The sequence below is a fragment of the Pipistrellus kuhlii genome, unplaced genomic scaffold, assembly GCF_014108245.1.
Source record: "Pipistrellus kuhlii isolate mPipKuh1 unplaced genomic scaffold, mPipKuh1.p scaffold_m20_p_23, whole genome shotgun sequence".
NCBI classification, from domain to species: domain Eukaryota; kingdom Metazoa; phylum Chordata; class Mammalia; order Chiroptera; family Vespertilionidae; genus Pipistrellus; species Pipistrellus kuhlii.
This window is the reverse complement of record NW_023425522.1, coordinates 7,338,504-7,353,380: the sequence shown is the minus strand read 5'-3', so window position 1 is coordinate 7,353,380 and position 14,877 is coordinate 7,338,504. Positions and strand designations below refer to the sequence as shown.

Genomic DNA, 14,877 nt, shown 5'->3' with positions numbered 1-14,877 from the left:
CACTGTGACACCAACTTGATCTTGGGAGTCTGCAGAACGACCACGGGGCCTAGTCATTGCTGCCCGAATGCTGCAGAGAAGGGAGCTGAGACTGAGGGCCAAAGGCTCCACCGGAGCTGTAGGTGGTAGATCCCAAATAGGCCCCCACCCTCCCATGTTCATCCTCACCGGGGAGCTGCTCTGCTCCCCAAGACACCCCGCTCCCAGGAGCTGTTCCAGGAGGAGAAAGTGTTTGAGCAAATGGAAGCCGGGCTGATTTCTAACCACAGGGCTGAGACTTTGCTCAGATCACAATCAACGTGCTTAGACAACATTACGTAACAGTTGGTGTGCTGGGAGGCAGCGCCGTCCCTCAGCCTGAGTCATTCAGGACTCTCGTCTGGCCCCTCACAATTGCCTGTCCCTCAGACGCAGACGGGGCTCTAGCTTGAATTCTAATGAGAACGAGGCACACTGAATATTTAAACTGCAATTACAAAGATCCTGCTTTTACAGATGTTCCCACTACAAGGGAGGGACCTGAAAATGCTCATAGGTACTGACGGAAAACATCAGTCTAATTCACATTTAGAAGCTGGAAAAAGACAATCTTGTTTTCTACTCGATGCTATCATTGAGGTAGGGGCGGGTGAAGAAAAGGGAGGGGGGAGAAACCATGCAAAGATCTCGGGAAAAATGGTAAAGCCCGGGCTCCGAGAGAGAGGTTCACAAAGAGGTGCTTGAGTCCTTTGTGAACAACCGAACAAACAAATTCATCACCGGGCCCTTCTGTGTGGCCCCTTGCAACCCAGTCCGTACGTATAACGAGAAATCTCCTCACTGCAGAAGCATCTCTGACTGATGCATCCGATCGGCGAGGAAGATATGCCGAGGGCAGGGAAACAAAAGATCATTTCACGGTTCGCAACCCATTTTCGCAGTCTCTTAAGTAAAACGACGTGCCGGCCGCTCTCCGTGGAACGGGAATAGCGTGCCCTGTGAGCAGCCAGCGACTTACAGAGGAGGGAGCTGCTGGGTCCCCGCCTCCCAAACCGTTAAGATCTCTCTTGCTTGCAGTATCATGGATGTATATGAATGTGTTCACATGTGAGACGATGAATCTGGGCTGGCACTCTGGGAAAAGCAGGTGATTAACTCCCTGCTCTGTCTTGAGTCTCCTGGACCAAGCCCCTGCCCCCACACGCCTTTCTTACGAAGACCATAATTGGACTTCCGTGGTATCTGGCTCTCCTCTTGTGAATGCCAGCACTAAGGAAAGGGGCTATGGGTCATCCTTTTCTGATCTCTCTGGTTGCTGCCCTCTTCAGCTGGTATGAGACATGTCCAGCGAGTTATTAATTTCAGTTATTTTTTTATTTCTAAACGTTCTATTGGTCCCTTTTCAAATGTCCTCTGTCACTCTTTATAGTCTCCTCTTCACTGAAGATCCTTTCAAGGTTGCCATTTCTTTCTTTAAATATGGTAAGCACAATGGATGTTAGCATTGTGTATGATGATCGAGCACTGCAAGTCTGTGCAGACGGGTTTCTGTGGTCTGGTGCTGGTCCTGGCCCATGTCGTTCTGTTCCATGTATTGTAGGTATCTTTGACTGTGTGCTGGTCATTGCCCTGGAAATTTTTTTTTTGGTTGAATCCTAGCGACTGAGTATAAATATGCCTCTCTTCGAAGAGAGGCATTTCATTGCTTTTGCCAAGTACCTGGAGCTATTGTAGGTGAGCCTGTCTTAAACCAAACTCAGGGTAGGAGGTTTGCTGAGTAAGGATACCCAGGGTGCAAACCAGAGGAGGGCCTTTTGGGCCACACCTATCAGGGAATGTAGGTTTTTCCTTTGTTTTTCTTCTCTTGTGTTCAGTGCCAAGGCTGCCTTCTCTACAGTTCTCAAAGGCAAGTTTCCTTCTGGTACATTTCTATCCCAGGGAGTAGCTCTTTGGGGCCCAATCATCATCATCATCATCATCATCATCATCATCATCTCCTATTACATTTCCAGTTTGGAGTGAGCCCGGGGACTTCACTTTTACTCTGCTTGCCTGCCCCTCTTGGGCTGTGGAAGTCCCTGACTCCTGCCTGCAAAAGAGCTCTATCAGATTAAGAAAATAAGATCCTAGGCCAGTGTTCGGCAAACTCATTAGTCAACAGAGCCAAATATCAACAGTGCAATGATTGAAATTTCTCTTGAGAGCCAAAAATCGACTTCTGCGCATGGGCCACGAAGTTTCAATCGCACTGTATATGAACATCCGCATGTGGTATTTTGTGGAAGAGCCACACTCAAGGGGCCAAAGAGCTCCATGTGGCTCGCAAGCCACGGTTAGCCGACCACTGCCCTAGGTAGTACCAGAGAGTTTAGAGGCTGGAAGCAACACAACAGGGCAGGTTACAGTGGTTCCTCAGAAAAATGAAACACCATTTGATGCAGCACCTCCACGTGTGGGTGTGTGCACAGAATACAGGCGTGGCCCAATCCCAGAGCACGCATGTTCCCAGTGGCATTATTCACAACAGACAGAGTCCACTGACAGAAAAACGGACAAACAAAATGTAGTATATACATTCAATGGAACATTATTCAGCTTTAGAAAAAGGGGAAGGAGATTCTGACACGTGCTACAAAGTAGAGGAATATTGAAGACATTATGCTCAGTGAAATAAGCCAGATTCAAAGGATAGATACTATGTTATTTCACTTACAGAGGGTCTCAGAATAGAGACAGAGAGTAGGGTGGTAATTGTCAGGGGCCATGGGAAGTGTTTAATGGGGACAGAGCTCCAGTTTGGGATGGTGAAAAGTTCTGGAGATGATGCCGGTGATGTTGGCACAACCATGTCAATGTGCTTAGCACTGAAAATAGCTGCAATGGTAGATTTTACGGTATGTATATTTTACCACAATAAAACAAACTTTTTAAATAAAAGGTCTGGCTAATTTTGGCAAGGGCTGCTAGACCTACTCAGCAAATACCACAACATGCCCTGTGTTCAAAGGCTTAATACTGACCGATGGAAGTCTCAGAAGTTAATTGCTGGGTGTCATAAATACAATTCTGACCCCCCTAGAGCTCAGGAGGCCACATGCTGAACCTGCAGGATTGTGGGAAAACTCGCACTGCGTGTCAACAAGCACATACATAATTACACGTTTCCTTTAAAAATATAAGTGCAGTACATTTTCCTTTAGAGGTATCAGGCACCAGAAATGGTAGAGGGATAGTTATGCGGTGTTGATCTACAACATTAATGGAGCTGCTAAGTAAATATTAGGAAAAAAGTTGAAGGGATACGAGAAGCAAATCTCTAAAGTATTTCCATTGGAAGAATAAAGAAATTTCTTCTTTCGGTACCTGACACTGCTGTCCTGTTGCATCTCGCTTCTGAGTCACTACATGTAGTTCTGTTATAGATAACATATGTTGACTGGAATCGAACCCGGGACCCTTCAGTCTGCAGGCCGACGCTCTATCCACTGAGCCAAACCAGTCTTGGCAGTTAACATATTTTTAAGATACCAAGTTTTGAAAACATACACATGCATTTCAGTAATTCTAGGAGTCTCTAAGTTTCTTCTAAAAAAAAAAAAAATGAAACAGAGTCCAGCTCAGAAGGTTTTATGGAAATTTTTGGCTATAAAAACTAATACTAGGTAACACCATAAATTTAAAAGGTGGCAACAATAGAAGTAACATTCTTCATTGTGACTCTATGAACAACGTATACTGAGGCCACTACATTGCAAATATAAAACTTATCGACTTATCGATGAATATGTTCATTCCGAAATAATAGCAACATGATTGCTCATCAGATAAAAAAACAGCTTAGGAAAGTTAACCCTCCACTGGGAGGAGTCTTCCTCCTTCAGACATAATGATAATGCCTCATACTTGCTCATTGCTTACTATGTGCCAAACACTGCTTTAAGTGATCTACAATAATAAGAGCATAATATGCTAATTAGACCAGACATCCTTCTGGACGTCCTTCCGGAAGAAGCCGGGGCCCTGAGGGAAGCCCGGGTCCTGGGTGCCAGGGGAAGCTGGTGCCGGCAGCAGGCTGAAGGAAGGCCTCCTCTTTTTTTTTTTTAATATATATTTTTATTGATTTTTTACAGAGAGGAGGAGAGAGGGATAGAGAGCTAGAAACGTCGATGAGGGAGAAACATCAACCAGCTGCCTCCTGCACACTCCCCACTGGGGATGTGCCCGCAACCAATGTACATGCCCTTGACCGGAATCGAACCTGGGACCTTTCAGTCCGCAGGCCGACGCTCTACCACTGAGCCAAACCGGCTTCGGCGGAAGGCCTCCTCTTGCACGATTTTCATGCACCGGGCCTCTAGTATATCTAGATATTTATCTCTGTATCCTCTATCTCAATATGAGCCATAACTTGTATCTTTATCTATATTAATTCTTTTCTTTCTTACAACAACCCTCTCATTCCCATTGCAAAGATGAGAAGCCCCAGGCAAAGGTGAGCATGGGCTTCCCCCAGGCCATCCAGCTGGTGAGCAGCAAAGCTGGGTGCACGTTCCGGCTCTGGAGCCTGCTACCCACTGTGCTCTCAGGCCTCTCGACACAGACAGGGGAATTCGGGGAAGACAGGCAGCTTTACACAGGCTCCAGATGCTATACAGTTTCATTCTGATAATCAAATCTTCCACTTCTTTATAGCTGAGGAAACCAAGGCTCAGCGGGATTATGTTTATACAGAAGTTGGAGAGAGTAAGGGAGGCAGGTGGGAGTGAGCCCACACCTCTCTCCTCCCAAGTGTCAGGGTCACGTGCAGAGGAGTTATGTGAGAAGGTTGGGGAGGCAGTGGAGGAGGCTGGGCTTCTGGAAGGAAGAAAGAAACTAATGCCTCAGGACAAGAAGCACAGAGAGGGCTGGTGTCTGAGGGAGGAGAACTGAGGGGTGAGGGAAGTAGGTCAGCCCCTCAGTTTCCCTTCTTCTGAGGTTCTGAGTCGCTAGCTGCCTGGTCCTGCCTCGGCCTGAGCTAGACGTCTGCTTAACCACAAGTAACACGGGGTGGACGGCCATGCTTCTCAAGGTGGAGCCCAGGTGACCCTTGCACAGAGGTCTCTGCTCTAAAACGAGGTCGATCAGAGGGATCCATTGTATTTCTCGTGTTGAAAGGGCTACAAATTAGGCTAAGCATGTCCTCGAATCAATAGCTGTTTGTCTTGCTGTATTTCTATTTACAATAAAAGCATCAGCTCGACACACTTGGTGCACCTTTGTGGGATGGAGCCCCGGCGGCAGTCACTGTGATTGCTCCCTCTGCCCCCACCGCGGGTCAGCACCGGCCTCGGTCTGACAAGGCACGGGACACAGGCTGCGTATAATGTAAACCGTGTGAAATCTGCATCGGGACCTCGCAGAACAGCAAGTACCGGCATCAGAACTGTTTGCATTCCTGTTACATAGCCAACGCTCTTGAACTCTGGCCTGGGCCTACTCAATCAGAACCTCTGGGGGTGGGGCCTGGGAATCAGCCCTGAAATCACTCCGAGTGACCCTCATCTTGGCATGTGAACCCCCATTTCACTTACAAGGTAGTAAGGAGTAAAATGATTGCCAAAGATAACATCACCAAGTACAGTGGTGCCTCGCATAAAGAACGCCTCGCATCGCGAACGCTGCACACAACGAACTTCATTTCATGATTCATACAACGAACTTCGTTTCACACAACGAAGTCGCCCGAGCTTCCACGACTGCTTCGCCCGAGCTTCCACGATCGCTGCCGATGTATTGCATCCTTCCGCGCAGGCACTGCAGGCAGTCGTTAGTCACTGCGCTTAACTTAAGCACGTATCGCGGCAATCGTTCTTCATTACGAATTAAATCACGCACGTATCACGGCAGTCGTCCTTTTAAGTTAAACTCAATATTTTTTTTATATCATGGCTTCTAAAAAAAGCAGGAAGGTGATTTCAGGTTTTTCATGAAACCATCGGCCAAAAAGCAGAAAATGGATGAAGATGTGCAAGATTCGGTAGACTCTACTTAGTCTGTCTTAAAATTAAAAAAATATGTTTTAAAAAAAAAATTATGTTTTTAGATGTATCTAAATAAAAATAATAAAAAAAAAATTTATCTTTTTTTATGTCATCTTAGCATATTTTATGCTACGGAACGAATTATTTTTTTTAACATGTATTGTTATGGGAAAACACGTTTCACATAACGAACTTTTCGCATAACAAACTTGCTCCTGGAACAAATTAAGTTCGTTGTGTGAGGCACCACTGTACAGGATTTGAGCTCACTGGAGCTTGAGAAGCTGGGCTCGTATCTGCTCAGCAGTTCTCCCTTCACCAATTAAGCTCTGGTTCCATTAAAACGAGGCACCGCAGTGAACGAGGCTGCCTTGGAAACCCGGAGCTCCGCCACCACCAATCCGCACAAGGGCACACAGCTTCCCGAGCAATTCTTCTCTATAAGTACACAGAGAGGCTCCTTCTTTTAAATTTTAAAAGATTAATACTTTTTACTTCCCCCGAACTCGTAACAACTCATTTCAGTTGAGCGAGACCCGGGTTAGCGGTTTGTGCCTCCTCGGATGGGGCTGCCGTTGTTGAAGCGCAGCCAGACCCGCAGTAATCAGACAAACGTGGGGAAGCCCAAGCAGAGGCGGCACCCTGGCTGCACCCTCACTCACCGCAGGACGCCGACTTCCTGTCCACCAGGGTCACCCGCCGGGTCTCGGTGCGGAGCCTCTCGTCGGTGTTCTCCACCAGGTTGGCAAGGTCGTCGATGATCTCTGCGAAGGAAAACAGAGATGCGCGGTTAACACTCCCAGATGCCCTGGCCGCGCCTCAGCAGCACAGCCGCGGGCCTTCCCGGGAGTCATCCTCCCAGTGCAGCCGGGGAAGAGGCAAAAACTCACGTGTGTTCTCTGAAAACTGCCGTGTTGGTTCAAGAAAAGGGGGAAAGTGGAGCGGCGAAGAAAAACCTGGTTTAACACAGCGGAGAAGAGGAGACACGTCACAGGTTCAGGGGAAAGGACGCATGACCCAAGAGGTGACAGACAGACAGTGCAGGGGGCTTCAGGGACGACTGGGGACCTTCCTAGGAGGCCTGCTTGATGGTGAAATCTAGTCACTGAGAATGGAGGAGCCAGAGACCTTCCTAGGAGGCCTGCTTGATGGTGAAATCTAGTCACTGAGAATGGAGGAGCCAGAGACCATGGCGCAGAGGATGGCGAGAGCGGCATCCATTGGAATACTGAGCAGAATATGGGTTATGTTACAGAAAGGAGATGCGTTACCACTGGAAACCAGGGTGCCTTGGGGGAGGGGAGAAGAAACTGAAGGTGTTATTCTTCATCACTCTCAGCAGAGCCCTATTACGCTGTTAAGAAGTAAAATATATAGAAATGTACAGCTTTATAAAATCACCAAAGCTTCAGTATCTTATGAAATGTTAGATGGATTTTTTTGGTAATTAATCTCTCATAAAGAATCCTTTATGTGGTTTGTCTTTTTATTTTTAACACTAATCTCTTAAAAGTGAAATGAAGCACTTAACATTTAAGATAGCATATATATAGTATGATTCCAATTATGTAAAAATATTTCAATCTATCTTTTTATATAAAAAACCAAGAAGGATCTATCGGGATTATTTATTTATTTCCAGGTGATGGGATCCTGGGTGAATTTCCTTATATTTTCTTTCGTGTTCCAATTTTTTTTTTAAATCATGAAAATATTACTTTTCCATTTTGATTCTCTTTTCCTCCCTCCTTCCCTCTCTTCCTCTCTTTTTTTAGTGGTTGGTTTAGAGATATGTTGTCCAATACACATCATCACTTTTCCTAAGACTAAAACAAACAAGGAAGTTAAAGGAGGCTTCTGGAATAGTGCTGAGTTGAGTTTGAAGGCCACCTGGGAGGAGCAGGGAAAGAGCAAGACCTGCAAAGAGAGCGTCAGCACGTGAGAGGCCCAGAGGGTGGGCGTTCTTCCTGCTGGCCTGCTCCAGCGCTTCTGATAACTTCTTTTCCCTACAGACCTTTAGATCTGTGTATTCTCATTATTTTTTGCATGCCTTCCTTTTACAGAAAAACTATGACAGAAACTTTTATTCATCTCTATGCCTCCCATCCCAGGAGAGTACCTGGTACACAGCCAAGATAAAATAAATGCTCCCCTGGCTGGTTTGGCTCAGTGGATAGAGCGTCACCCTCAGGCCTGGAGGATCCAGTCAAGGGCACATGACCAGGTTGTAGGTTCGATCCCCAGTGAGGGGCATGCAGGAGGCAGCTGATCAATGATTCTCTCTCACCATTGATGTTTCTATCTCTCTCATCCTCTCTGAAATCAATAAAATTATATTTTAAAAAATAATATACTGAAAGATAAAGGCAATGAATGAAGTCTCAAAGATAAAAGCATTGAACAATTTCAAAGCACGTTGTTGCTTCTTTAAAAAGCGAATCTAACCCAAGTTTTCAAGTATTTATATAGCATCTGTCTATAAAATCTTTCATATTCTTTCACAACTCTCTATTCCCTTGTATTCAATGACATACCCTTTCTCATTTTTCCTTCCCCCTATCTAGAAGTTCTATCTAGGCTTTTTTCTTACTCTGAAATGTTGGTGATCCCATGAGTTCTATTTTTACTCTATAATACTACCATAGTGATTTTTTATGCTTTTTAGTTCATCAATATTTATATTAAAAACATGAAAATGTTCTGCTCTATCTCTCCAAAATTCTTGACCCATTTAGCCAACTGCCTATTACTTATCTCTACCTTGAAATCCCTGCAAACTTCTGACTCTCAAGGTTTCTTCATATTCCTCCAAATATTGCTTCCCTCCGTAATGGCACCATCATTCCTTTGCTTGACCAAAATAGAAATCTTCGGAGTTACTTGACCTTCTCCCTTTCCCTTCTCTTTCATTGGACACTCTGTTTTTTAGCCACCCTAGTTGATTCTCCCTTTCTAGTATCTTTCAATCCTACCATCTCTCTTAAGCTCTATTACTAGTATCTCACAAAAATTTTCCACTGTTTCTGAGACAATTCCTATTATACCTTCCTGTTTCTACTCCTGGGTCCTTTCAATCCATTCTCCACCCTATAGCCAGGGACATATTTTTTTCATATTTCAATTAATTAAAACTTAAATAGCCATATGTAGCTAATGACTATTATATTGAATTACAAAGCTCTAAGTATTTTTTTTTAAAGAAAACCAAAGCACATACCACTACCACTGTCACCACCACCACTGAGTTATTGCTTAAAAATATTAACAGAGGGAATGAAAATAAATACTAAAAGTGTGCGATTCACTAAAGAAAAAAGGCAAAAAGGAGGTACAGAGAAACAAAGAGTAGACAGGACTAAAAGAGTATAAATACCTAGATGGCAGACTTAAACCCAACTATATTAGTGGTCAGTTAAATATAAATGGACAAACTGCTCAATGAAAAGACAAAGAATGTCAGGCAAAATTTTTTAAAAAGACAACACAATTATATGCTTTCATATAAAACTCACTTTAAATATAAAGCATAGAAAGTGTTTGCATGAAAAAAGCTGGCATGGTTTTATTAATATTAGACCAGACTTCAAGCCAAGGAGTATGATCAAATATAAAAAGGACATTTTCATCATCATGAAAGTACACACGTGACAAAAATGGGAAAATCCACAGTGTCTGAATAATAAGGAAACTGCCTGTAAATAATCCATAGGATAAGAATCAAATCACAAAAAAACATAGAAAATGTTTTGAACTGAATGATAATGACAATCCAAAATAAAAGTGTGTGAAATGCAACTAAAGCAGTGCTGAGAGGGAAGTTTACTGCTTTAAACACGTATATTAGAAAAGAAAAAAAGGTGTAAGAACAATGATTGGACTAAAGGAGATAAGCATATGATTATATGATATCAATAATGTATAAAAAGAATTAGACAAAACTCAGTGTTCATTCATGACACAAAATCTCAACAAAATAAAAAAGGGAGCTACTTCAATGATGAAGGACATCTATAAAAAACTTAGAGGTAACATCACCCTTAATGGTGGACACTGAACACTTTCTCTAAGGTCAGAAACAGGTAAAGACATCTGCTCTGATGACCTCTGGTGACTATTTTATCAGAAGTCCTACATCGTTTAATGAGGGGGGGGGAAAAGGCAAAAAGATTTAAAAGAAAGATGTATATATGTATACCTAACATGACTGTGTACATAGGGTATTCTATGGAATCTATAATAAAACCATGATATTAAGTTAATTTAACAAGTCCTCAGGTACAAAATCAATTGTAAAGAATAATCTGTTTCTATATAATAGTGAAAAGCAACTGAAAAGTGAAAATAAAAAATAGTATCATTTAAAATAGCACCCAAAACTTACATCAAATACTAGAAATAAATCTAACAAAAAGTATACAAGACCTCTATGCTGAAAACTATAAAACATTGTGGGAGAAATCAAAGACCTAAATAAATGGAGAGCTATACCATGTTCATGGATTGAAAGACTCATTGTTTAAAAGTTATCTGTGTAGTATCCTCAACTGATTTATAGATGTAGTACAATTCCAATCAAAATTCTAGCAGGCTTTAAAAATGAAATTGGCAAGCCAATTTAAGATGTGCATGGAATGCAAGTGATTTAGAATTGCCAAAATAATCTTAACAAAGAAAAAATTCAAGATTTGTTATAAACATATAATAATCAAGATACTGTGGTATTGGAATATGTATAGACAAATTGATTAATGGAACAAAACAGAATCCAGAGATAAATCTTGTGTGTGTGTGTGTGTGTGTGCGCGCACACACACATATACACACATCCACAGATGCACTCCATTAATTCTCAACAAAGTTGTCAATCACAAAATCAGTCAAATCGGGAAAGAAAGGTCTTTTCAACAAGTGATGTTGTGACAACTGGAAATCTGTATGGGGAAATGAAAATTATCTTGACCTTTCCTTCCCACTATACAAAATAATAATAAAAAAATTTTGACTTGAGATGGTTCATAGAACTAACTGTAAAACCTAGAATTGTAAATCTTCTAGAAGAAAAAATAGAAAACATTCATGAACTAGGGTGGGCAAAAATTCTTGGACAGAACATAAAAAGGCTATACACAAAAGACAAAAAAAACTGGTCAACTGGACTTTTTAAAAATATTTTTTTCTGCTCATTCAAGGATACCATTAAGAAAATTAATAACTACAGACTGGCAAATATTTAGGGGCCATATATCTAAGTATTTGCATCCAGAATACATAAGGAACTCATACGTAATGAAAATACCAAGAAAACCTAATTTTAAAATAGGCAAAAGACCTGAACAGATGTTTGTAAAAGGAAAGTACAAATGGCTAATATGCACATAAAGAGAAGCTCCACATCATTAGTCATTAGGGAACTGCACATTTAAACCACGGCAGACACTACTGCATACCTATCAGAATGCTAAAATTAATCACTTACAATACTAATTATTGGGGAAGATTTGGCACAAAGGTAATTGTAGACGTGCTTGTCAGTTTAATCAAGTTAACCAGACACTGATCCAGAAATTTCACTCCTAAATACTTGCCAAACAAAAATTTTAAAAAGGCCTGCACAAAAATATACATACTTGTTATATAAAAAACAAATATCCTTCAGAATGAGAATGAATAAGCAAATTGTGATCTATCTGTACAGCGGAATACTATTCAGCAATGAAAACAAAGAATTATTTAGAAATACAACAACTGTATAAATCTCAAACACATTTTGTTGACTAAAATAAGAAAATAAAACCTATATGTACTTAGTGATTCTATGTTCACAAAGTATAAAGTTAAACCTAATCTATTGGATAGATCAGGAGGTCGTTGCCTCTGGGGGTGGAGGGATTGATTTAAAAAAGGGACATGAAGGCCGAAACTGGTTTGGCTCAGTGGATAGAGTGTCGGTCTGTGGACTGAAAGGTCCCAAGTTCAATTCCGGTCAAGGGCATGTACATTGGTTGTGGGCACATCCCCAATGGAGGGTGTGCAAGAGGCAGCTGGTCGATGTTTCTCTCTCATTGATGTTTCTAGCTCTCTATCTTCCCTTCCTCTCTGTGAAAAGTCAATAAAATATATATTTTTTAAAAAACAAAGGGACATGAGGGATTTTCCAGATGATAGAAATGTTCCTGTAAGGCCTGAAAGACCCCCGGTCCAAAGGATGAGCGGCGACCCCAAATCAAACGCAGAGCCCGAGTCTTGATGCAAAGAGCAGGAGGTTTATTCCAAGCGCTGCGCAGGGACCCACAAGCAGCAGTCCAGAAAAAGACTGCCGCTTGAGAGCCCTGAACAGAGGTTAGTTACAAGCTTTTATAGGCAGAAACCACACGCAGGTGGCCTGGGGAAATTGGCCTGGGGAAATTGGCAAATTGGCCTGGGGAAATGCAAACATAAGGTTGAGATTGCAATCTCTTGGCCGTTTCCCGGGCAGTTAGAAACAGGCCTGACCTTACATTCCCTCCTCTTCTCAGGACTGAGTTTCAACCCTGGAACTCATATTCTGTTTCCCCTTGCCCAGTTAGAGGTACGATACAGGGCCCGAGGGTTAGAAGTAGGAGCAGAATAAACCAATTTTCAAACCACCCCTGTTGAGCTTCTCTCAGTTTGGCCATAGAGTCCTTCACCATGCCTGAATGATCTATAAAAACAACACTCCTCTTTCAAAGCTGCACACAGGCCACCGTCCTTACTACCTCAGACAGCGAGGTCAGGGATAGTGATGGATTGTTCAATGGCTCGTATTGCCACTCTGAGCCCTTCTATACTGTGGGGTTTGGATTAAAGCTGCTGTCCCAGTCCCCACCCCGGCGGTTACCCCTAGCCCCAGCAAGACAGCTAGGGTTATTGAAACCAGCTCTTACAAAAGAAAACCTCAGCCCCTCCACACCGCCGGGCCTCACTCCTTGTTCTCCCATAAAAGGGGAACTGATTGGGCGGGGCATCATCAAGACCCGCCGCGAGTAGGAGTCAGTGGCAGCCACCATCCCCAAAGAGTGTCTATAAGCAGTCTCCACAGTCCATCCATCGTCAGGCGGTGGTGCAGGTTTGGCATGAGAGGCATGGATCCAGGAGGCGATGCCGTCTACCTTGATGGCGGTGGGTGTCCCTTCCACCGGGGTTCCAAGTTGGCCGTCCAGTGACGATGAACGTAGACAAAGTCCCCAACCTGGAACTGGTGTGGTCAGCCAAAGGGACCCACACGTCCTTTTGGACCGTCTCCAACGCCTTCAACCTAGCGAGCAGGGATTGAGGGGCGTGAGTTTCTGTCCACGGGTCAGCAGTGAGTGGTGGTGGGGCCCCGAAAAGGATTTCAAAAGGGGTTACTCCCAGGGGCCCGGGCGTATTCCGGGCACGGAATAGGGCAAAGGGAAGGAGGACTGTCCAGTCTGTCACGCCAGTTTCTAAGGATAATTTAGTCATAGCCTCTTTTAACGTTCTATTCATCCTTTCTACCTGTCCTGAACTTTGGGGTCTACATGAACAATGCAATTTTCAATTAATCCCCAGCACCTTGGCAATTCCCTGACTTACCTGGGCGATGAATGCCAGCCCATTATCTGAACCAATTACCTCTGGAACTCCAAACCGGGGAAAGATGTCTTCAATCTTGGCTACTGTGGTTGCCGTTTCGCTAAAGACTACCGGGCCGGCTTGACTTCCTTCCGTAAAGTCAACTTCCCAATAGCTGCCCGGCCTATTTCCCCTTTCCCTTTCGAGGGGTGGGAATTTCATGCCTTGCAGCTAGCGACAGTTCTCTCGGCTAGGGAGGTGAGCTTTCGGATTTTGGACCCAGATGGGTGAGGCGGTGTTGCCATTTCTTCAGGGACGATTATCTTCTCACCTGCCTTATCCTTCCAGACCCCGTACTTATCCTTGACGTATTTGCCAGGCTTTCTGGCCATCTCCCCCTCCTCTTCTGGGGAGTAAGAGAAGGACCTAGGAGGGTCCAAAGAGACTTTTGCTAGCGGCAGGATGTTTAGTCCCAAGGCAGCCTGTTTTGCTTCAACATCTGCCTTCCTGTTCCCTTCCGCCACCTCAGACGTCCCCTTTTAGTGCCCTGGGCAACTTCTTTGGGGGCATGTATGGCCTCTGCTGTCAGTGTAGATGTTGACTCTTCAGCCAACCTGAGGGCTTGTGTTCTGCCTTCTGTGCTGAGGTGCCTTCTGGCAGACTGCTAGACCAGATTACCTCATCCGTGCTGACTACCGCGGTTCCTGCCCTCCTCTTCCTGTCCGAGAGGTAGCTGCTGCCATCTGTGAACCAAGTGAGGGGGGACCCGGGTAGGGGTGTGTCTCTGAGATCCCGCCTGGCCCCCGTTTCTTCAGCCAATATCTTCTGACAGGAATGCAGAATCTCTCTCTTTTCCAAGTCTGCTTCTGGTAGCAGAGAGGCAGGATTCAATGTCACGGGGGCCCCGAATTGGACTCTCCCCTCGTCCAACAAGAGACTTTGGTCACAAGGAAAGAGTGGGTGACCGTCCCAGTCCCAAGATCTACAGTCCGGTTAGTCATCCACGGGTATTGCTCATTACCGGTGGCCCCAATGACCCAAGAAGTTTTCTTAGATATCGGCCCCAAGGGAGCTTTTATTGTGCTCCTGTGTCCACCAGAAATTCTACTGGTTTCCCCTCCACTTGGATGGTTACCCTGGGCTCAGGGAGGGGTTCCGAGCCCCGTCCCCCTCAGTCACTGTCCTCATGAAAGGCCAAAATGGTCTTGGCTTCCTTCTCCTTTCTCTGCCTTCTTGGGCATTCTCTCTTCCAGTGTCCTTTTTCTTTACAGTAGGCACATTGATCTCGGTCGAGTGGGAGGCGATCGCCCAGGTTCTACCCTTA

The 14,877-nt window shown here is 44.2% G+C and overlaps 1 protein-coding gene across 3 annotated transcripts in view; it reads right to left on the bottom strand.

Annotated features, from left to right (window-relative positions):
• STX8 (syntaxin 8) overlaps positions 1–14,877 on the bottom strand; it is a 218,425-nt gene that overhangs the window by 77,746 nt on the left and 125,802 nt on the right. For all 3 annotated transcript variants that reach the window (XM_036452224.2, XM_045586531.1, XM_045586532.1), the window contains exon 7: positions 6,662–6,763. In XM_036452224.2, coding sequence (XP_036308117.1) covers positions 6,662–6,763 — 102 coding nt within the window. The remainder of the gene's footprint in view (positions 1–6,661; positions 6,764–14,877) is intronic.